This window comes from Vigna unguiculata, chromosome 8 (assembly GCF_037176805.1).
Source record: "Vigna unguiculata cultivar grain cowpea cultivar isolate G323 ecotype 2 chromosome 8, ASM3717680v1, whole genome shotgun sequence".
Lineage (NCBI taxonomy): Eukaryota > Viridiplantae > Streptophyta > Magnoliopsida > Fabales > Fabaceae > Vigna > Vigna unguiculata.
Window position 1 is genome coordinate 40,550,207 of NC_140799.1, and position 24,543 is coordinate 40,574,749.

General features: G+C 32.1%; 2 protein-coding genes across 14 annotated transcripts; both read left to right on the plus strand.

Annotated features, from left to right (window-relative positions):
- Positions 1 to 372: 372 nt before the first annotated feature.
- LOC114194310 (uncharacterized) lies at positions 373 to 15,956 on the plus strand. Of its 4 annotated transcripts, none has more exons than XM_028084439.2 (23): positions 373 to 577; positions 1,168 to 1,362; positions 2,209 to 2,239; positions 2,324 to 2,508; positions 3,388 to 3,547; positions 4,187 to 4,283; positions 5,295 to 5,464; positions 6,750 to 6,916; positions 7,284 to 7,469; positions 7,568 to 7,657; positions 9,318 to 9,398; positions 11,196 to 11,339; positions 11,464 to 11,546; positions 12,382 to 12,520; positions 12,633 to 12,716; positions 12,795 to 12,953; positions 13,041 to 13,128; positions 13,796 to 13,873; positions 14,040 to 14,106; positions 14,245 to 14,341; positions 15,016 to 15,132; positions 15,208 to 15,264; positions 15,540 to 15,956. In XM_028084439.2, exons 1-23 carry the CDS (start codon positions 464 to 466, stop codon positions 15,693 to 15,695), a joined length of 2,745 nt encoding a protein of 914 aa, XP_027940240.1. In that variant the 5' UTR covers positions 373 to 463; the 3' UTR covers positions 15,696 to 15,956. The 4 variants fall into 4 exon arrangements, with proteins under 4 accessions (XP_027940240.1, XP_027940241.1, XP_027940242.1 ...); XM_028084440.2 differs by having other exon boundaries at positions 15,543 to 15,956; XM_028084441.2 differs by lacking the exon at positions 9,318 to 9,398.
- A 2,286-nt stretch (positions 15,957 to 18,242) lies between these two features.
- LOC114194531 (SWAP (Suppressor-of-White-APricot)/surp domain-containing protein) lies at positions 18,243 to 23,338 on the plus strand. 10 transcript variants are annotated; one of them, XM_028084817.2, is made up of 5 exons: positions 18,483 to 18,648; positions 19,871 to 19,911; positions 20,049 to 20,200; positions 20,700 to 21,509; positions 21,849 to 23,338. In XM_028084817.2, exons 2-5 carry the CDS (start codon positions 19,872 to 19,874, stop codon positions 23,238 to 23,240), a joined length of 2,394 nt encoding a protein of 797 aa, XP_027940618.1. In that variant the 5' UTR covers positions 18,483 to 18,648; position 19,871; the 3' UTR covers positions 23,241 to 23,338. The 10 variants fall into 10 exon arrangements, with proteins under 10 accessions (XP_027940617.1, XP_027940618.1, XP_027940628.1 ...); XM_028084816.2 differs by lacking the exon at positions 19,871 to 19,911 and having other exon boundaries at positions 18,243 to 18,648; XM_028084827.2 differs by lacking the exon at positions 18,483 to 18,648 and adding an exon at positions 20,293 to 20,442 and having other exon boundaries at positions 18,670 to 20,200.
- Positions 23,339 to 24,543: the final 1,205 nt, after the last annotated feature.

Sequence of the window (24,543 nt, forward strand, 5' to 3'; positions counted from 1 at the left end):
TAAATATTGTAAAATTTAATTATATATTATTTATTAATTTAAATTTAAATTTTTATAAAAATTAAAAAATATGAACACAGATTATAATCTGTGTTTTCGCTTATGATAAAAAAATAATACACTGTTATTGAATGATATCAATCATGGTATATTTTCACACTGGTATTGAATGATATCATGTGAATTAAACTGTGTGAATATTTGTGTTGGTTAATTTTGCAGTTAATTGAGTAAAAAACTGGTTGTTGCCTGTATTTGAAAATTGAAGATATATTAATGAAAGGAAATTAAATTAAATAATATACATACACATACATAATACAATTAAAAAGGGTAATTAAGTAAAATTCTGACTTAGTTGTTCACCTAGTCACATTAATCTTGCATTTTCCTTGTCTAAAGTAACTGCGAAAAGCAAAGACAAAACCCGAACAGCTCTTCCCTCTCGTTGTTGAATGCTTCCATGGAGTTCAGACCTCGCAATTACAGTGCCGAGCTTGAATCTCATGCCCTACCTCGCGTAACTGCCGCTGCTCATCCTCTGTGTGCTTCACCTCCGTCTCCACCTGTCGCTCAGGTCCTGCTCATATCACAATTTCTTTCGCAATTTTTGTCCTTCTATTAACAGTTACGGTACCTTGACCACGGAAAAAAGTAATCGTGACTGTGCAAAATTGGTGTCGATTTCACCGTTCCGAATATAAGATTTAGTTCTACCAACCTGAAATAAGAACATGCCTAGGAAATGAATCCGTCAGTTAAATTAACTTCTATTGATGCTTCCTCGTTTAGAAGCCTTTGTTCAATTCAATGTTGTACAATGGTTCGAAATCGATGTTGTTGAGCAGAGTACTATGCTCATATGACTAAAATATGATGTAATCTGGATAAAGATTTAAATGATCTTAGTCATGATTTGCAAGTTATTAGCATGCATAGTACTAAGATAATGCACTAAAAGCGGGGGAAAGAGGGTGAGGGCAGGGACCGGTAAGGATTTGATTTAGTTACTACAATTTAAGACTTAGTAATTTCTGTTGACTTGCTTGAAGTGAAAGTGTTCAAAAGCTCTGTGGTTATGTTTTTTAAGTTGGTTTGTGACCGCAAAATTTTACATATATTTCACTTTTGACGATATTCATTTCTTTGTTAATATTCTCAATTTAGGTTGATGTTGTAGATCGTGGGAACAGTGATTTCTTTGATCCACTAAGAGGAACTGATAATGATGCAAATGCTGCTGTTCCTGATCATGACAACCTGAATGAATATGCTGATATTCAGCCAACGAAGGAGTGGACCTCTTTCAGGAGATTACTAATGCAGAGGTTTCCTGTCTCCAAGATGGTTTCAGTTTCTACAGTAAGTGCTACAGTAATTTCCTTTTTCTGGTTTAAATAAGAAACTGTACTACATATTTGTGGTATCTAAGATGGCTGAGAGAAAATAAAGTATGGTGGTGCATTTAGAAGCATGCTGAGATGAGACTGCAGACAGTTCTTATTGGCTTTGAATGTTCATAATTGTCATTAGGTGTAGATCAGTTTAGATAATAGATGTGAAATTTGACAATTTAGCTACTCTGTTGTGGCTTGCTAGCGGAAAAGCTGGACATTTTCTGTTTGGAAAACTGTAGAACTGTATGATACTGTTTTATCGATTTCCTTGCTATTAGGACATTGTTTAATTGTCTGCATTAGTGGATATTAATTACTAAATATTTTTTAGGAAGAGGTGTATCCGGCTTGAGTAGAAATCTTGACCAAGATATTACTAATTATTCAACTATTTGTTAGTACTCTTAATATATTGCACCTTAGGTTTCTTAGTTGTTGTTGTTTTTGCCTTCAGCTATAGAAATAGTGAATAGAGCCTGAGTATGGGCATTGCTGTGATTTTTCATTTGAAGGGCACTATGCAAGTTGCCAGATAACACTACATATGAGTTAGCCATCTACCAGATGCTATGTTGGAAAATTTTCACAAACTTTGAAATACTCTTTTAAAGTGTAAGATATAGTAGTTAATTACTATTAACATCTACAATTTTTATTGTGCAACTGGCAAATATAGTATTGTTAGAGGATAGGTCTTAATGTAAGCACTGGAAAATAATCCTTTACATTCTAAAAACAGTTTTGATCCTTTATTTTAACCCTTTTAATTTTTCGTTATAATTATCTAATTATTTTTTTCTTTAAATTACAGATGCCCGATGTTTTAATGAGAAGTGGAAAATGTATGTCTATACTTTTGCATTGTTTTTACTTTTGTAATATCCTTTATTTATCTTCACTTAGTTATGTGACATCCCAATTTTCAGTACATGAGAAATCTTCAACAGCAATGCATTTGGAGGAATTGGACGATCCACAAAAATTTGCAGATGAGGGTGTCAAGACTATTACTTGGCAGGAGTATGTTTCTCGGCTACATGAGCTCAAAGATGAGATTACTCGTTCTTGGCAAGCTGAAGACCGGGTGACATCCTTAAAGTTATCAATAAAGGTAAACTTCAATGTATTTAATAATTTATTTTTAACATTATGGTTTGTACTGTGAAATAACCTTTTTGTTTTTGAAATCATGAAAAATACATTTTTGTTTTATAGTTTAGTTCATTCTGCTAGATATGATTTTATATATGATTGTTGTTTAATTGATTGTCTTGAAGGTTTTATCTAGTTGGTTGATTGATGTTTGGTTTTGTTGGATGTATTTAGTTTCTTTAGGTGCTGTATTAGAATCTAGGAAAATCTTAGATGCTGCTTTTACCATTGACGAGGTTGTTGATCATGTTACTTGAAGCATGGAGTTTTGTTGCAAAATTATATTTTGAAAGATGCTATGTTTGATTTTTATGATTCTTACCAAGAAAGGTTTTGGCAAGATATTGAATGACTTAGTAACTTGTATTCTTCTGGTGAGTTGTCTCTGCCATCATTCAAGAGAACCTCATGCTTGATCTAGAGGAGCAAAAAGTGGTCATATTAAGTGTTCAAATATGTCTTTTTGGGATTTGTGCAGGTTTCTCATTTACCATTTTTGTTCTTTGATTGTAGCCTTGTAGGTTTCTGCACATGGCTTTCCCTTTATTAGATTGTATAGGGATTAATCAGTTTGTATTTTCTTTTCTTTCTGTACTTTATTTAGTCTTAGTAATTTTTTATAAGCCAAAAAGAGTACAAATGTTATTTCCTTTTGTTTAACAATGTTTTAAAATACATGGGACTTTGAGAGAGGGCTCTGCCCATTTGAAATATAAATCAATTTATACTTAGTTTTGAAGTGGGAGTGAAAGCATACTGATTTATTTTCATTTATTGTCTAAGTTTATCTTGATTTTGATTGATTATGTGGATCTAAAACAGATTATACTGTTTGCAGGTTGCTAAACTTCTGATGGATACGTCAGTACTTGAGTTTTATCCTACGCTTTTTGTTCTTGTCACAGATATCATGGATATGCTTGGAAACCTGGTTTGGCAGCGCATAAAGCGTAAAGCTGAGTTTTCTGAAGATGGAACATTGCGCTGCAGCTTAGCAGGTCCTTTGTTAATTTGAAGCTCACTCACAAAATGCTGTTTACTTCCGTAGTTATGTATTTGAGTCAGGTTAAGCATATGGCTCTTGTGCTAATAATTGTTTGATGTGGAATTTTTTCATGCTAATGTTTTGAAGACTAGGGATTCTGTGTTAATGCATGTTAGTTCCTTAAAATGTAATTTTTTTAAGAAATTAAAATGAAATTTATTGATGTATGAATATCTTATCCCAAACTTTGAGCTTAGCAGATAGAGAAAGAAAGATATACCACAAATGTGAATGCCATTATATTTGAGTATTCTTATCTACATCAGCTAAGTATGTGATTATACATGCCAACATCTGGGAGTATCCTTGCGTCATTGAAAAGTTTATCCATTAGAGGGACATCATAATTAGTAATTTATTATAGCCTCACTGACATAAGATTAATGATTGAAAATATGTTCACTGGGATATCTTAACTGCAAAAGGGTTCTCACCATCTCTAACATCAGACTCTTTGAATATTTTCATTTTGTATCTTGCTTATTGGAACTAATTTGTACATGTCAGACAAGCTTGATGATCTGCATGAGTTTGATGGATATCATTTAAAAGTCACATCATTTTTCTTAAACGATTTATTTAAATCTTGTAGAAAATTTTCAAGCAAGGGATATTTGTGCTGATGCCAAAGAAACTTGCTATAACTGGTTTAGCAAAATTGGTGCTGTGCAAGAGCTTCTTCCACGCATGTGAAGACCTTATCCTTTGTCCTGTACTTAATTTATTCCTTACGTTTTTTCCCCTAAAGTTATTTGTCTTCTCTTTCAGCTTATGTTGGTTGAGACTTTCTGATGCCATGTTTACCTTTAGTTTCTTCATAATCACAGTTATAATTTTCTATGAATTCACTTTGAAAGACACATTGCCGTGATCTCTCTAGAATCACAGTCATCTATAATTATATTTCCATAATCTCAAAGCTAAGCCTAAATCCACTTCAACAAACAAAGAAAGTCATCTTGTTACAACTAGGCTACAAAAATTATATTTTTGGATGAAGCAGAGCCTTGTTATATGTAAAAACCATTCGTCCATGGGCCTGGGCCTAGGTGCCTAACTGCTTATGCTTTTGAGATAATTTGGTTCTTGATATGCTATCATATGTCTTTGATCAGGTGCTCAGTACTCTGCCCTTAATCATTTATCTTTCACTCTTCTGATTAAATTATAATTTCAGCATATGATTTTAGTAGGCTGGCTGGCTGGCTGGTGGCGGTGGTTCGTCCATGATTCTATACGGATAGGACTTTAGTTGGGGTGTAGTAGTGTGTCAGAAAGAAAAGCAATCAAGCCCATTAAATAGCAGCTTAAGCTTTTGTTATGATTAGGTTTCAATTAGAAATTGAGACTACAGAAGGTAAATAGTTTTAAAATACATGAGTTTTAATAGGAAAAAGTTAGACAGGCTATGTGTAGAATATTTATGGGTTACTACTACTAGTAATATGGAATTATCACTAGTTTGCAGATATTTGCTTCGTTATGGGGTGACCTACTCCTATCTTAATTTATTTCCTTCAACAGATTTGGAACCTTTTATATACTGTTAATACAGTGAAGATTAGGTTTAATGTGATAACTGTCAAACACTTTGTCTGTCAATATTGCTTGAAAAATTGCTACGGTGTAGACCTTTTTCTGAAAAGTTTGAAAGGTTTTGCTAATAACATTTGCTGAATGCATATCTGAAATTGTACTAGTTATTTGGAGCTGGCAATTTTGCCTTGCTGGTGCTTTCTGTTTGACCAACCTTTAGACAGCCTCCGGCGATTGGTAATGATGACCAGAGGATTAGGAGATCCAGTGGCATCTGCATATTGCCGTCTTTATATGGCTCATTGTGCTCAGAAGCTACCTTCACATGATATAGGTATTTGTTTCTGATATTATCTATGTATCCTTAGGATGTGTAGAACACGTACACTGAAACAGATGGTCCCCCCTTTTAACTGTTAAAATAAATCTGTATGTTTCCAAACATGTTTTGGTCTAACCTTTACGAATGCATATTAGCATATGCAATTGTTCATCACTATGATGCCCAACGACATGTATTCCATACACTGATTTGTCTCACCCTTGAAAATATAGGACATGATATGTTGAGATATGCTTAAAGATATATGCATATATACAGTTCACAAAATAAAATAAATATTACTATAGCTTTTTTTAAAAACCATATGAATTTTGAAAATTATTATTAAATATGATCTAAATATATATATATATATATATATATATATATAAATAGTGAGAGAATTGTTTTTATCCATATTTGTTGTCACAGTGTTTTCTTTTATTAATTATATGTAACTCAAATATCAAATCCTGATAAAAATAAAATAAAATAAAATCATGAAAATGGTTTCATGGAATAAATCATAAAAATTATATATTTTATGTTTTGTTTAATATTTGGAATAATATAAAAAATAAAAATAATGATAGTTAAACACTAAAAAGAAAAAAATGACTATAAGAAAAAATTGTGACTGTTATATATATTAGTTGAATGTTGTATCTGACGCTAGTTTAGGAAAATCGGGTAGGATGTGTTGTCTTGTACAACAATGGTAATAAAGTCTTACCCAAAGGGCAATGCAAATTCATAAAACATGATTATTAAGCAATAGTGTTAGTAGCTTCACAGCACTGTTTCTTATCATTTTTAACTGCTGACTGACACTTTACTGATAGTATTTTAAACGTATCCAAACGTATTTGTGTTAGATATGTCCTAGATATGGATAAGGCCCGATCCATGTATTAGTGCATCACAGGTTCATCATAATGCTCTAGCACCCCTACAAACGGCAATCCAAGACCTTGGTGTATTATATACTCTCTAGTGCCAGTACCGTTACTAATACTTTGGTTTAGAGTTTTTGTATTTCTTTCATAAATTTCCATATTTAGAAAGCTAGTTATTCAGATAAAACAGAATCAATTAATCTAGATTACCGCTTCACACTATCTCTAATATGAAATTTTGTGCTCTATAGCAGTGCTTAGTTGCCTCTAATTAATTTCAGTTGTTCTTTCTCCAAATTTAGTTGCTCGTTCTGAATTTAATGTATCTGATCCCTGCAACATACTTCTTTCTCATGTTTATTTTCGTAAAACTTATTTGATATGTTGTGTAACTGAAACAGGCTATCTTGTTACATGTGTGAATGACATCAGAGTTATTTTAATGCAAATCTTGTCAGCCAATGAAAGATCTCATAAAAATGGTGAAGTCAACAAAAAATTGCAAGTCAGTTTGATGGAACCAACCATTGAGTATATTATGAAGTGTTTATTTAATGGGTTGACTCAGGTATGTAATGAAGTTTCTCTTCACAAGTATACTTGTTTTGGGCGATATTATATATGATCATGTTTCCACATATCTTGGTTATCTGAAAGTGTATAATTGAAATTTCATTGATTGGTTGGTATCTTTGTTCTTCTATTGTGATTTTTACATGAACATTTCAAGTGAGTGGAAATGAAGATTGGGTAAGCACATATATAAGCTAAATGGTTGAGGTTTTTGTGATTATAATATTGACTAGTCAAGTTTTATTATGTCATCTATATACTCCATCAGACAGTAGAAAAAAAGAAAGTCAGTTATTTCTTTTCTGCTTGTTTTCCTTCTATATCCTGTGTTTTATGCTGATCTAAGTATGTCGTTGCTGAAGAGACAAGTCCATGAAGTTCTGTCAGAGCTTGGATTGATGAAGAATCAGCAGGATTTGGGGAGTGTTTCATGTGTTTCAATCATTCTTCATCATTTACTGAAGGAGCTCCCTATTGAAGTAGTTAGTACAAACGTTGTGCAGATCCTTCATCTCATTGAATTTAGCAAGGATAATTCTTTTGGTCAGGTAAGTTTTTGCAATTTCTATGATCCCTTGAATTTAGCAGCATCTTTGTTTTCGTTTTTCCAATTTGCAGTTTTATTGTTTTCTTTTTGGTGATACAGCACTTGAATTACAGACTGCTTGGATTCAGGCTGTATGAAAGAAAATCCCCTGCTCATATTGTGAATACTGTGTTAGATAAAGTTATCCAGGTATTTATAGAATTATAATCCACCTTGCATCATTTCAGAGTTACATTCACAGTGGTGTATATTCCTCTTAAATCTCCACCCTTGGTATATTACACCTTGAGGGAAACTTTATTATTTTAGTTTCTTTCATTAATACATTCTCGTCTCGATCCCTCTTCCTCTTATTTTGCCAAACAGATATAAGAGTAGGAGGAGGAAGTGTATATCTTATGATTGGGAATCTCCTTAAAACAGAAAAACATAAATGATAAACAAATCAGAGAGTAACCATCTCAAATAGATTTTATAAGTGTTATTTGGTTAAGTAGACTTTATATGGTGTCAGAGGTGTGTCATCTCTTATTATGTCAAATATTATAGACTTTAGAGTGCAAGGAAGGAGTAGAAAAAGGTAAGAGATGGGCCAAACTTGGTGTTTTGTATTTGTTGTTTTTAATTGCTTGCTTCTTCTAGGAGAATGTATTTTTGCTAGGTCTTGCACTCTTTTCTTCAACATATTCACTTCTCCATAATTCTTGAGTGCAATGTAACTAAAACATGTATAGAAGGAGAAAGTATATGCTGAAGATATAGATTCTCTTAAATGTGCAAAATGTAAACGATGAAAGAAGCAAAAAAACTCTTTTTATAGAAACCCAGAAAAATTACGTATGTGTACATCTATGTATCTACTATCTAATCCTTTGCATGCTTAATGAAGATAATCCTTGACCTTTTCTTGTAAAATAACTACAGAGCAGCAGGACTAGTTGAAATATTTATTGAAACACAAAACACTTGAACTTCATACTACTGCAATGTTATTACCGTCCAAGAGACTTCTGAAGAGAACATCTCTGTTCTGAAACTTACAAATACAACAACACCATAAATGTTCCCATTCCGTAATACTAAATTAAGCATTACAAAGTAAAAATGCTATATGCAATAACTGCTATTAACCTCAAATCGTACTACCCACTCACTTTGACCAAATCAAATACTGCAGGGCATAATTGCCATTTGTACACTACCCTCTTCTGGAAAAAACATTTCAAATTGAAGGTCTTGGAGTGGTGTCTCCGTCAGATGAGACACAAAATGTAAAAGCGTGTATAAACTGTTGGTTGAGCCACATATATTCTACTTCTATTTCTCTGCTCTGTATTCTTGGTATGTGTGTTTCCTTATTGGTTAGGTTACTATACATGAGAATATGAGGCTTAGGGTAAGTCATCAACATCCGTTTCCTAACTGTTGAAAATTGTTTGGTCAGATGTAATTATATTTAGATATTGACTTTTAAGGAAAGTCTAACGAGTTAAGGAAGGATACACCCAAAAATCAAGGGAGTGGGGATTGATTCTGCCTTCTATGTAATTAATTGAAAGCTAAGTAATCATATACTCTTTCTAATACCTGTACTGTACCTATATATACATCTATATTTAACATACGATACCAGCACTCCCCCTTATTTTAAAACAAAAAGGATTTGTTTTTGTAGTTTATTCAACATCTAAGCTTACCACTCATGGTCAATTGGAGTATATGGTAATTTTTACCTAAGTAGAAAAATGTTTACTTTCTGAGATTTAGTCCGAACTTCGTTTGTAAGCATATACTGTCATTTTTTTCCTCCTGGTATTTCATCTGTTCTCTAATTTTGCTGCAACTCTAGGTTATTGGTATGTATGATAGCCTTGACGAATATCTGAAGGTTGTAGATGCTTATACTGATCTTATTCTTCAGAATCAGATGGTAAGTTCAAGTGAGTGAGTACAATCAGACTGTTACTAGTTCTCTATGTCTTCTAAGTAAAAAGTTTATTTTGCGATGGTGTTTCTTCCTTTTTTGGATGCACTAATATGTTGACTATTTTACAGAGCATAGATGATTTGGGCTTATTTAGGCAAGTTTAGTAATCATTTTTTTTTCCTATGACTGTTTAAAATATTAAACTTTGAAGGTTTAGATATTTAGTTATCATTTTGGGTTAAATATGTTTTTGGTCCCTCAAGTTTCAGCGAAATTTGGAATTAGTCCCTCATCAAAACTTTTGACCAATTTAGTCTTCATCTTTTAAAATACATGAATTTAGTCCTTTTAACCAAATTTTGTTAAGTTTATATGACGTTTCAAGCGCATTTCATGATAGTATTTAAATTATTTACACTGTTTGACACATTTTTGCTTCAATGTTAATTTAAATACTATCATGAAATGTGCTTGAAATGTCAGATAAACTTAACAAAATTTGGTTAAAAGGACTAAATTCACGCGTTTTGAAAGATGAAGGACTAAATTGGTATAAAGTTTTGATGAGGGACTAATTCCAAAATTTACTAAAACTTGAGGGACCAAAAACATATTTAACCCTTATCATTTTTTATAATGTAAATTTGATACAGGAATGTAAACTGAAAAGAAGAATTGAAGGAAAGAACTATTGTTATATATCATATTCCTTCTTCTCATAATAAATTTTTTAAGATATCATTTGTCATTATTTACTTTGTCAAGCCTCAACAATCAATTGGTCTACATGATTCTCTCAAAGGGTCTTTTGTTACGGACATTTATAACAAGCTTGTCTCATATGGCTTACATGATTCTCTCAAAGTTTCTTGCTTAATGCCGAAGTCCTTCCAGTAGTTCAGTGTGGTTTCAAAGTTTTCAATATACAACTTGCTTAATGCCTATCTCTGTGAGATTGAACATGGTCCTTCAAAATGAACATTGATGTCAGTTACTAAATTTGATTTGTTAGTGCTGAATGAAATTTAGACAATGAAAGGAGGTGGAAATTACAAGAGAATGATGAGACAGTATGAGAATCTCAAAGGTCTTATTGAATTACCGATAATAATTGTCTTCATTTCCTATGAGCTGAAATGATAAGCAAGCTAAGAATGCAAACAATTCCCCAGAAGCAACAAAAGATCTATTTCTAAATTCTGGAGCTAACTTTGCAACTCCTTTGTGCAAGGACGATATATTATCCTCCTTTATTTGCATTCTTTCTTCCTATCTATTGGTATGTCTTAGTATTGTTAAGCTTCAAGAGAGAGAGAGAGATAGTAGAGGCATGTTTAACGAGAACAAATTTTATTGAAACTGAGTTGAAAGTATTTATTCAGCTGTCTAATATGGTCAACTATTAACTATAGTTGACCATTGACCATAGTATAGTTAACCCCTAACTATTAGATGCAACTCAACTATTACTGTGTACACTAACAGCCCCCCTTAAACTCAAGGTGAAGAGTTATCAACAAAGACACTTTTCACATTGAGTTTGGCACGTAGTAAAACTAACCGAGTGGAAGAAAGGGGTTTAGTCATAACATCTGTCCATTGATCAAGAGCAGGAATCTATATTATAATTTAAAGAAAATCTGTAGAAAACATTGAGATTTAAACTCTATTCCTTGATGGATTAATTGTTATCCAATTACAAAGTTTGTATGATTATATATGTACCTATCCCTTTTCAAATGACTACTATTTTATACTTTCTTCTGTGATCTTTCCTCTAAATGTTACCCATTATTCCAGAATAACCATTTGAATGCCATTTTGGAAGGCATTTCAAGTCGAGCTTTGAATAAAAGAGTTAAAGAGGATGAAATGTTAAGCTTGCAATCTTTCATTGTGAAACTTCTGTCTCATTTTAAGCATCTGGAAGATGTTTTTTCTCTGGTAGGTTCCAATAATATCTTGTACTTAATCATCTTTCTTTTTTATTTGTCTCTATCATTCATTCTTCAATATATGTGATATAAGTACTAGTGATGATTTAGGCTTTTATTGTTATTATTTGTAGGTTCAGTTTCCTGAAATCTTAGATGTAATGTATGGCAAGTCACAGGATGTTGTCTTTCTGCACATCCTTAATATGGTGACAAGGTACCATTTCTAACAAGCATTTTGTTTTATTCTGCTCCTTTCAATCCATATGACCCTTATTGACTCATGTTCTAGTTTGTATGTGAAAGTCCACTTATCTTTTGCTAAAGTTTATATTTTTTATTAGAAGAATTGGTGTGCCAAGAATCAAATTGTAGACGACTTGGTTGAAGGGTTTGATATCATGTGATCAACCAACTATACCAAAAATTTCTGCTATTAGGTGAAGTGAAATGAACAGTTTTATGCTAGTATTTGACAAATTCCTTTACTTCTAAGGCAATTCCCAAAGGAAATTGAGTTGTCAGGCAGTACTGATGAATCATCTCTAAATTGCCTCTTTCAAATTTCAAGGTTCTACACATCAGATTTTCTTTTCTTTTTTTCTTTGTCGGAAGAAGGAAAAAACTGAAAATACTAATTGTATGGGAAGAAAAATGGCCTGATCAATAAAGTAAAACACTTTAAAGTAGTGTTTGGACAGTGAATTTTGAATTTCTAATTTACATTCTTAGATCTAATTTTGAAAATATGTATTATTTAATATAAGGCTAAGGCATCAAGTGAGCTTGGGTAACAATAGTTAAGGTCATTCCAAAACAATAAAATTAATGGGATACTATTTTCTCTACAAAATTTACATGGGAAATTATATCCTGATCCTGAATCAAAACTTGCATGTTTGCTGAGTTACCTTTTGCATTTTCACATTTGTGTTTCTTGATATACTGGCTGCCCCCAACATACTGTTGATTCTATCCTTCTGGTTGTTAATGTGATTTGTTAAGCATTCATTTCATTACCATGTAATTATCTGTTATAATTTGTCAAACAGGGATGATCACATTAGTGATCCAACAAGCATACAGTTGCTTTTTGAAATTGCTCATACACTACATGATAATGTAGAGTTTATGAATGTGAAAGATGATGATGGCCAAGTGGCACGTTCAATATCTCGCTTTGTGCTCATGGTAACACGATCCTTTTGATTATTTGGGTCTATGATCTCTTTCTTTAGTTGTGGTAATTCTTTTTTCTTTTTCATGATTGATTAGTTGACTCTTAACTGCCTCTATTTACTAGGTAGATTATGGAGCAGAGATGGAACAACATTTAGCTTTTTTGGTTAATTGTCGAGGAGCTTTTGGTAGATTCAATGAACTTAAGGTTTGTCTTTGTTTTTCTTTGCAGTTGTTGGCCAAAGACCTGGTAACACAGTGATAAAGTTATCATACTTTCTTGCAGGAAACTCTTGTTCACTCTAGCAATTCTTTAGCAATTCAAGCTTTGAAATGTGCCAAGAAACATCTGAGTTTTTTCAAAGCATGTGTTACATTTAGTGAAGTCACAATACCTTCTGTTTCTGCTCAAAGGCAATTTGATCTTTTTCTAGAAACTGCAGAGGTAGGTATGCCAGTTTTTGGCACATCAAAATTGCTTGTATACTTGCTACTTTTATATTTTCAAGGATTCATAATTTGAATTTTTCAGGTTGCATTCTTAGGGGGATTGGTTTCGCATTCAGATGGATTAATTGATTCAGCAATCACATGTTTGCATACCTTAGACATAATTGATGGTTAGTTTATATGTAAACTTTAAATTAGTTGCTCACTCATTGTGGAAGTATTAAGAACCAATACTTAAAATTGAATGCATGTAATTTGTTATCTGTGGCATGTCTATTTTTGTGGAATTTATTCAATGCTAATTTTGTGTTCAATGATGAAACAGTGGTGCTTAAAATGTTCAGAACAATTATCAGAATTCCAAACTATAATTTATTCTATATTTTGATAACTCAATAGTCAATCGTGTTGGAGAAGAACGCCCAATAATTTTGGCATATTTTTTTTCCTCTTTTATCCACTTTGTTAAATATCTAATGATTTGAGGCGATTTATGAACTTTCTAAAATGTCCTCTTTTGTCCCCTTTGTCAAATATCTAATGATTTGAAGGCAATAATTTAAACAGCTTTTTATTTCTCTCTTTTATCCCTTTGTTGTATATCTAATGATTTTAATGCATTTATGAATTTTGTAAATCTTTCAAAGGTCTAAAATCTGACCAAGATTGCGGCTTCTTATAGAAATTTTTATATTATATAGATAAGTCTCCAATAACATGTAAAAAAATACATTAATTGTGCCACCATGGCTTCTATCTGAGAATGATTTTTTGTCTGTCTCTATGACATTCATAGAATATAAATCTGATTGACTGTTGATTTGCTTGATTTTGTAGGCTTCCGAACTCCAACTGATGTTGAAGGACTAGTTTCATCTATTAGAAAGTTATGTGGCTTCTTAATCATGGTTCCAGGTTGTAAAAATTATTTAAGTTTTTCACTTTCATATGCATAGACACTTTAAAATCTCTCTTTTGGGATGTCACCGCCATTAAAATTTGTAATAGAAAAATAAGAGTTCCTTTTTTCCTCTTCTTTGTATGCATGTATTTACTATGCATTTCTTATACTTTTCTGAAGGTACATTTAGTCTACCAGTCACCTATTTCCCAAATAACTTGTTTACATTGATCAGCTCCCGATCTTGGTAAGTTTTCTTTGGGATATATAATGATTGAAGCTTCTTGCCACCCTCCTTTGAGAATACTTTCCTTATTATTTAAACTTCTCTTTTCCCTTTCTGCGTCTTGTTTCATGAATGAATTGAAATTGAAACCCCTTGCAGGTTTGAACCAAAAATGAGGACGCAGATTTTTTCAGCTATCATATTATTACTGACAACTTTATCGCAAAAGAGATTGCCATATCATGCAAATACACAGGTATAGGTGTAAAGCTTTGCATCTCCTTATTTTGTCTTTGCTATTAAAAGGAAATTGAAAATGCATTTATGGAATAAAGATAACATATCATCTGCTCTTTCATTCCAAGATGGATAAAACAAATTGAAGTTTAAAAGAGTATTTAAAGAAGTCTTGCTTCTGTTGTGTCCAAAGTGATGGATTTAAGTGTCATTTGGTGGTCATCCATAGCTCCAGTACAAGTAATAGGTCTAAGGTTTAAGCTTATGCAGTACTATATTCTCAGCCGGTTAGTCAATCAACCTTCCGGTGCTTGCTGTCTTATCAGCAAAGTTCAGTATTGTCCTTGTCTGCCTATGAATTCATCTTCCCTAGTTAATTAATAAATATTTAATCACATCTTACCACTTGGGGGCATTTCTTTTCCTTTAGGCACAACCTGCAGGAACTTAGAGGTGGAGACGTGAGACTATTGTATTATATTCACTCATCATTGAAATTAAGATAGTCTTTAGAAGTCATAATCCCTAGTTTCACTATAATGCCATTTCAGATGTTAGTTCTTATAATCAGTTTTTCCAAAAAAATTCTTTAGTTTCACCTGTTTTATCTTCTTAAATCACGGTGTTCCTGACAAGTAGTGGTTTATGGTTTATGTATCTTACCTCAGAGCAATATATATTTTTTCTTTCCAGATTCCAGGCAATGACATGTTATACTATGGGGATTCATCTTACAACCAAGAACTTGTTTCTTTGTCTAAGCTCGTTCTTGAGAACCTGCTTAGTGCTGTTCAACAGGAACCTTCCCAGGTATCATCATTTTATCTAAATTTGTTTGATTTATTTAACCAATTATAAATACTGGTTTATTGTGCTAAAATATAGGCTGCTCGAGGAATTATGGCACTTGAAGCTTGCAATTGCATTGCATCATCTTTTATGGTAAGCTGTTCTTTTTAGTTGTTTGAACTTTCTTCCCATTATCATTGACGTGGGAAAAAGGAGGATTCAAATTTCAATTTATAAATTCTTGGAAAACATTAAAAAACTATTTCCGGTTTAGGAATACTATTTTTGAAAAACATTACAAAACCAATGGGTATTTAAATCAAAATGCAGTTAACCCGTTAGCTGGGTTTCAAAATGCGGAGTTGTATCTGAATCATGCCCTGATTCTACCACAGCCTTCTGATAATGGTTTCTTTCTTGATTAATAGCAGCTAAATAGTGAATTATCACCTGTTTGTCTTACACTGATAGAAACTGCCAAGTCATGTTTGAGTGCCCAAGACAGATACCTCCAGTCAACCGTTCAACTTTTAAACAAACAATGCCCAACTTTTGTAGGGACTATGGTGTCCACTTCTGTATGATTTGTGTTCATCTAGGTTGATAGGTTACTCGTGACATCTATTGTGACCTTGTTTTCTGTGTCCTTTTTCTTTAAAAGCGTTTTTTCTCTGTGCTCTTGCCGTTCTTTCTTTTGAACGAGATCACTTATTTGTTTCAAATTTGTTGTTTTGCCTTTTTAGGAATCAAATATATTGTTTCTAAATATGGAGAACGAAATAAAAACAGTGCTCCATATTAAATTTTACACGTATTCAATTGACCCTATTATATACTCTTCCTAACTGAATGTTTAACTCATTTTGGTTAGCTAATGCATCTAACAAAATTATTAACGATGGAGTTCACGTCATTGATTCTCCAATTTTTTCGTAAGTGCCTTTAACTCAGAATTATCCTGTTGTCATTGATTCTCCAATTTTTTCAAAGTGTTTTAACTCGGAATTATCTAGTTACTGATCCCGACCCCATTTGAAAGCATACAGTTCCAATGTATCACACTTTTGCGTCAAGAGAATTCAGAGTTTCTTTCGTGCTATCAGACAAATTCAGAGTTTATTTTGTTATATAAGACAAATTTGTATTCTCATAATAATAAAATGGACAATATTTTGATAAATTTTTTAACAATTTGAGATTTTATCTTTTAAGTAATTTTGAAATATAAAAAAAAAATTATTTAGAATATGTCACTTTAAAATTATAAAAAAAATTATCAAAATTTAGTTGTTAAAAAATTATTTTCCAAATAAAATACTTATTACTTTTTTTTAACTCCTTCAATTCTCACTTTTCTCGTGAAAGGTTAAATTTTTGCTGATAAAATAAATTATCTAAACGAATAATATAGATAAAATATTAAATTTTATCTAATAAAAAAATATAGAATAATTAAAATCAGAGTTGTATTGTATCTAATAAAAATAATATAGATTAATTAGAAAGGGTTGACAAAACTTTTTGAAAAGAACATTATGGGTAAAATATGGAGGAGATTTAAAATTTTATATTTTCTTAATTAACATTTTAGAATGTAATTTAAAATTGTTCCAAAAATGCTATTAAAGCGTAAAGAAAAATAAGTCCTTATAACGTCTGGAAAGAACGTGTCTCATCTCCATTTATATCCACGAAGTAATTGTAATTTCAAATAAAAGGTATAAATAACAAGTTTTCAAAATAAAAGTCCGGTTTTAACCTTAAAAAAGTCTTGAATTAAAACAAAAGAAAAGTGGATATAAATAATTCTGAATAACATGGAACTCTTACTCAACATCTATAATCTATATTTCTTTACTAGAATATATTATACGATATATATTATATATTACTAGAACTCTTACTCAACATTTTTCTTTAAATCTTATCCTACTATGTTTTTTAAATAAAAATAATTATTTTATTAATTTTATTAACTTTTTTTAAAAAAATAAACATTTTTTATTTGACTTTTTCTTAAATTTAATTATTTTTTAAGCAAAACTAATTATCTATAATAAAAAATTATCGAAGACTAAATAAAATTTATCAACAATAACATTACCTTGTAAATATTATTTATATTTACTTTTATTTTATGATTATAGCGATAACACTTTTATCATCTTAAAAAAATAATATATATTATATACTGAAGATTTCACCTTCAACATCTATAATATCTATAATTTTATAATATTATATAACTAATTTATCTTTTTTTGTGTCTATATTTTATTTTCCAATTTTATTTTTATTAAGTAATCGTTTATTTAAATTAAAATAATTAATTATCTTATCAATTTATCTTTCAAATGATTTTTTTTTTTAAATCTAACTATTTTTTTATTTGATTTTTTAAAAACTTAACTACATTTTTTAAACTAAATTAATTAATTATAATAAAAAACAAAAAGTTACATACAAAATTAAATAAATATTATTTACAATAAAATTTTAAAAATTATTCACATTTATTTTATTATTATTATTATTTTATTTTCTAGGGTTAAATATGTTTTTAGTCCATTAACTGTCAATGAATTTTGAAATTAGTCCATTTTGAAACTTTGAACCAATTTAGTCCTTCATCTTTTGAAATACATGGATTTAGTCATTTTAATCCAAATTTGTTAGATTTATTTGATGTTTTGTACACATTTCATGATTATATTTGAGTTGTTCATATTGTTTGATACATTTTTGCTTTAATGTTAAGTTAAATATTACTATAAAACACACTTGAAATGTCAAATAAACTTAACAAAATTTGAATAAAATGACTAAATTCATGTATTTCGAAAGATGAAGGACTAAATTGATCTAAAATTTCAAAATGGACTAATTCCAAAATTCATTGAGAATTAAGGGACAAAAACATATTTAATCTTATTTTTTATTATGATAATGTGAATATACATTTTCACGTGTGATATAAGAAAATTAGTTTTGTTTTCATAAATTTTTTTTATAGATTATGGTATTTAACAAAAGTCGACAATAAATAAAGTAACTAACAGGCCAAAGGCCCAAAGGTCCAACCAAAACTCGGGCCCCAACATTACAGATAGGGCACGTTCCCGTCTCCGTCCCCGAGTACCATTCCTAAATCAACATTCCAAAATTTCATTCATTCATAATTTACATCCATAGCGTCAATTACTGGTACTCTCATCTTTTTTAAATTTCAGAGAGAGAGAGAGAGTAGAGCGATCCGCGAAGTTCAGTTTGATAATCAAGGTGCAGACGCGATGGATCTGGAGGTGGTTGGGCGTCACGCGATGCTGTTCGACGACGACGGCATGGCGGCGTTCGTGAATTCAGCGGAAGCTCTGGTGGAATGGAACTCCCTCTCCATCGATCGCTATGATGTCCGCCACCTTCTTTCCGCTCCCCTTCCTCCGCGCCTCAAGCGCCGCCCTCCTCAGCCCGAACCCGACCTCGATCACCTACGCTATCTCGATCTCCCTTCCTCTTCTTCCGATGAAGAACCACAAGGTAACCTAATGTATAATTCTACTATTCGTTTTGCTTTCTAGTTCCTTCTATTTGATATTATCTAAATACGGTTTCCTTTTGATTTGTACTGTATTAGTTGTTGAGTTTTTTTTTTTTCTCAACGAGAAGCTCTCAAAAGTATATGACTGGTAGTTTTATTTTGATGATGTTTTCTTCGAGCTTATTTTATGTTCTGTTGCTGGAGAGAAATTGTGGTTCTCATTCGTTAGAGGCTATAGTGAGAAAAAAAGTCAATCAAATGCAAGTTGGTGGAAGTCCTTAGAAAACCTTAGATTGAAATTTTGGTTTTCCATAGAGCTCATGGTTTAAGATAAAGCTTTTTGGTTTTTGAGGGCTTTAGCTAGAATGTTTCCTTGCCTGCATAGCTTTGTACCTTCTATTGTAGTACCGAGGTTTTTAAATTTTGTGTTGTGACATATTGGATTGTAGGCTATAAAGTACCATACTTCAATTTGCTTTACTCAAATACCGATAGTCTTGTCTATTTAATCTGATAGGTATCGATGAAGTATCCAACCTATTAAATATCAATAATTCATTTTTTTCCATAGATACTTATGCTTTTGGATACTTCTTGGATTTGTATAATCTTTAAACCATTTTATGAAAATCCACTGCAGCTATATGAAACATATAAGTATGCACAGTAATATACAAACATAAAAAATATTATCAAAAACATAATTTTTTCTATATAAAAGGAATGAGATATATGAAATACTGAATTTGACTTTGACATCGATATGGCCAACAATGGTTTATAATTTATTTATTTATTTTAGTAATATCCCAAACGTATATTTTTAAATTGGATTTGCTGAATTGTAATTATATATATACTGTCTTGAATTTTACACTACTCCAGAAAATGTATCTTCTTAAGTATGTCGCATCTTATTTATTTAAGAATAGTTGTTTCGCCGAATGTTTACATATCTGATATGCATATAGTATCTAAAATATGTTTTAAACAAATAAGGTATAAGTTTTTCAATCTGTTATCATCTTTCAGACACATTGATATATTTGGTTGGACATGGCATTTAGTTGAGGCAACTAGGTGATGGTGCATTGTTGGCTACAAGTCAAATGTTTTTCAGTCGATGTTGGAAACTTGGAACAAGATTTTATTTTCCAACTTCCACCTGAGACTATGTTGAGTGTTTTTATTTTTTGTGCAACCACAATGTCACATTTGCAGGATGGAATGTAATTTGCTACGGTTCCTGTGTCAGAATACAAGTAAGGATGTTTTACCTGGCTTCAATTTACCTTTGGCTTCTTCTGTGTTGCAATTACTGTTTTATTTGGATGATATTGTTGCTTTTTGATAATTATATTGAATTCTGATGTCGGATGTCACCTTTATGTTTGTTTAGATAATGGTTCAGATCCAGTAAGTTCGGCTGGCTTTCATGCTGTTGCCTTTTCATATGGAAATACTAATGCTTCCATGGAGACAAAGGACGATAATGATGAGTCTAGTTTTCGTCCAAACTTCCCAATACCAGAGAGTCTACTCCATAATCTGGTGAGTAACATGTCTTAATATATACTTTAATTGTGTGGTTTTTGAATGTTACTGACTTAATTGACCTTTCATTGTTTAACCAATGTCATTAGGTGATAATTGTCTAGGGTACATATGTTATTCTAAGGCTTATGATGTCTAAGTTTCAGATGCTCGGAGCATGAATGGAGTTCTTGTGACTCAAGGTAGCCATTCACAGGCACCTTTTTTTCCTTTTGATGTCATGAGAAGGGGCCGTGCAGGTGGGATTAGGATGATTGAAATTTGTTGATTCCTTATCTCTTGAGAGCAAATGGGATGATACTTGTCTACATAAAGTTCCTTTTCTTGATCTTTATCATTATCCAACTATATTTGAAGTTGTCACGTGTTTGTTTAGTAAGATACAAGTATCTTAATATTCTGCTTGGCAAGGCCCTTTCTAAGTTTATACTTATGCTAATTTTGAAATTTGAATTTATTGATTAAGAAACATTTGTTGTTTGTTGTTCTTTTCCAGCCTCCAAATGAGAAAGTACATCAGATTATTTCAAGGACTGCAATGTTTGTCTGCAAACATGGAAGTCAGTCAGAAATCCTTCTTAGGGTGAAACAAGGAGATAATCCAACCTTCGGATTCCTGATGCCTGATCATCATCTTCATGCATATTTTAGATTTCTTATTGATCACAAAGAACTTTTGAAAGCTGATAAAGATGATGGCAGCTCAACTGAGGACATCAATAAGACTCAGGGAGGTGATCAAATGGGTGGTGCATTGTCTTTGCTTGGATCTGTCTATGGATCCGGAGAGGATGAGGATGGTACATCTGAGAACACTTGTGACTTTGGGAAAAAAGAATTCGGGGGAGCTATTGATGCTGTTAGTACTTTTACTTCTCCTGGAGTAGAGCCGGCAGAATCTTGTTCAGATGTGGCCAAGAAGGATGGAAGCGTTTCTAAAAACCCAATACCTTTGAAAGAAAAAGTTCCAGTCATAAAGCGGAATCATTCTATCAGTACTGTTAAGACTGCAACCACAGTTAAAGCAAAATCAGGTGATGGCTTGGATTCAATGTCTAATAATACACAGAACAAGTCGCAGACTTCTTTCCCCAGTACTGCAGCTAAGATTGAACTGCCTGTTGTTGAACCTCCATCTGAATTAAAGAGAGCTATAGAGAAGATAGTTGAGTTCATCCTAAAAAACGGAAAACAATTTGAGGCTGTTCTTGAAGAACAGGATCGTCCTCATGGAAGGTTCCCCTTTCTTGTGCCATCTAATAGATATCATACTTACTATCTAAAAGTTCTTCAGACTGTTGAACAGGTGAGTTTCTCGGAATAATAAAAGTCAATTTTTAATGTATGTTTAAATTGTGCCCTGATAAGCGAGCAAATGATTGCACCTGCACTTTAGTCGCTTGTAGGACGTAATCCTTGTCACTCTAAGATTGAATGTTTTCTACCCTCCCCCTCCCTCTAAGAAAAAACATATTTTAATTGCCAGACATTGTCATATGCTAACTAGTGCCTTCAATTTCTAGTAATTATTTTATTTGGGTTCTGGAGACATTTTGTGCACCTAGTGTGTTCCATGAATTATGTGCAAATTTGATTTAGGTATTGCTAATTTTGACTTTGAGCTGATCTTCCTAATTTTGTTCAGTCTAAGTTACGAGGCAAGGGCCACCAGAAGCACAATCCAGCAGGTCGAGCGGTGGACAATAATTCTGCTGTACATGATGAAAGTGACAATGTTCATGAATCTATGGCTTCTGATCTACCAAATGATATGGACCGAAAAGAAAAGTTCAAGATGACTATTGGCAAGTCAAAGAAGGATGGTCAAGATCCAATTCCCAAAGACCAAGCTCAAAACACAGTTAGCATGGATGCAGCTGCGACAGCAGCTATTCTTCAGGCTGCCACTAGGGGTATTAAAAACCCTAACTTAGAACTTTTTAGCAAGACATCAAGTGGTAGTGGTCAGGGTCTTGGAAGTGATGGTGGGTATTTATCTAGCTCTGGGACTGGGAGCCTGTATTCATCTCAACCACAAGCTCTTGTTGAAAATCCAAACTTGATTGCAAAGACTAGGGCTTCTGCCCCTGTTGCCAAGGCAATTGCGGAAAAGATAGCTATTGCAACAGCAGGTGAAGCGGACTCCTCCGAAGCACATATGACTAAAGAGCAAAAGATTAAAGCAGAGAGATTGAAACGAGCAAAGATGTTCGCAGCCATGCTAAAAAGCGGTGTTGGAGCAAGTGAATTGCCACGAGCTTTGTCAGTGGAGCCACTTGGCTCTGGCCTTTCCGGTTCAGATGCTGAGACTGGGAATCTTATGGGTAAAGAAAGGGAAGGAAGCTCCGTTCCATTTGACGTCGAAAATTCAGATAAAAGTCAAAATTCTGGGAAGCTTTCTGTTGATAATTCAGATAAAAGTCAGAAGACTGAGGAGAAACTTGCTGGTGATAATGAACGCCGTTCAAAAAGAAAGTACCGTTCAAGACATAGTAGACATGAAGGGGAGGAAGAAGACGAGAAGAAAGAAGAAGACCAAGAAGATAAAAGACGTCATAAACGATCAGGAAAAAGACATCGATCTTCACACCACAGTCGAGACAGACATAAGCACAAGAGAAGACAATCCTCTTCGAAAGACGGGCATTCTTACAGGGGGATCGAGCATGACAGTTCCTCGGATGATGAACATCAACGTTCAAGGCGTCGTCATAACTACGATAGTTCTTCTGATGAAGAACACCATAAGCGTAGACATTCTCGCCGTTCTAGTAAACATTATAGTTCGTCTGATGATGAGCACAGGCACCGAAGCAGAAGTGTAAAGCGTGGGAGCAGATCCCGTGGTGACAGAGAAACAGAGGTGGAGGAGGGAGAGATAATTATGAAATTGGAGAAGTCAGCGGTTGGGCGTGGTAGCAGGGAGGCATCTGCTGGATTATCTAATGCAAGGGCTTCGTCTCAATCACCTGATGTAACTGATGTTCCTGATGAGCTCAGAGCCAAAATTCGAGCCATGTTAATGGCTAACTTGTAAAACTTCTGTACATTGTATTACTTACTCTTCTTCCTCACAACGTAGCCATTGTTCCCTAACTTAAACTAAATTAACAAAACCAATTTTTAGTACTTAAACAGGTATTTTAACTAAATATGTGACCAACTTAGTACTTAAACAAGTGTTTTAACTGAATATATGATTATTTATTTATTTTTAAGTAATAAGTTAAAAATATAAAATAAAATATTTAGATTCAGAAATAAAAATAAGGGTTAAGTATGTTTTTAGTCCTCGAACTTTGACCCAAAATTGGAATTCGTCCCTGGTCGAAACTTTGATAAATTTCGGTCCCTAAACTTTAAAAATAAATAAATATAATCTTTTTAACCCAATTTTGTTAACTCTTTTTTAGGCTTTGAACACATTTCTCAGTAAATATTGGAGTTGTTTATATTCGTAACCTAAAAAAAAAGTTAACAAAATTGTGTTAAAAGGACTATATTCATTCATTTTTAAAGTTTAGGGACCAAAATTTATCAAAGTTTCGACTAGGGACGAATTCCAATTTTTGGTCAAAGTTCAAGGACTAAAAACATACTTAACTCTAAAAATAATTATATAAGCATCCATGAAAGTTTTGAAAATGATGGTTATAAAAATAATTGTTTTAAATTTAGATGAAGTTATGTCTATAATTAAACCGTATCTTTTTATGAGTTTTAATAAATATTTATGTTTATTTTCAATTTTAAATCAAATTAGGATTTTTTTTATATTTTATACTAATTTGGTTTATTAAAAGAATATGATTAGATTGTGTCAAAAAAAATACAATAAACTAGTATTGTTTAATCAACATTTTGGTTCTTTATAAATAAATAAATAAGTAACCATTTACACTTAACAAAATAGAAGATGTTTAATTTATGGATATTAAAAATCAATAATTGTGTTTTGTATAATTTAATAACTAATAATTGTGTTTTGTATAATTTAATAACTAATAGAACCTTAGATATAACTGATTTTCACCGTGTCTTTGTTCAATTTGGTTTTTTTTTTAGTTTTTTTTTTACAATATTTTATTTTCCAAATTTACAAAATTTGATATTTTTTTTAATTATGTTTAAATAGTTAATGGAAAGTAATGTCTAACGTATTGGTTTGTAATTTGTCTTTTAACTAAAAATAAGTTATTCATGTGAAGTCAAGTAACAAATTTGGTCTTTTTTTTTTGTGTTTAACAGCATATTCATTTTTGTCAATTTTGTTTAATTTGATCTTTTTTAATCATTGTGTTTAAATGGTTAATGGAAGGTGAATCGTGTATGTCACGTGT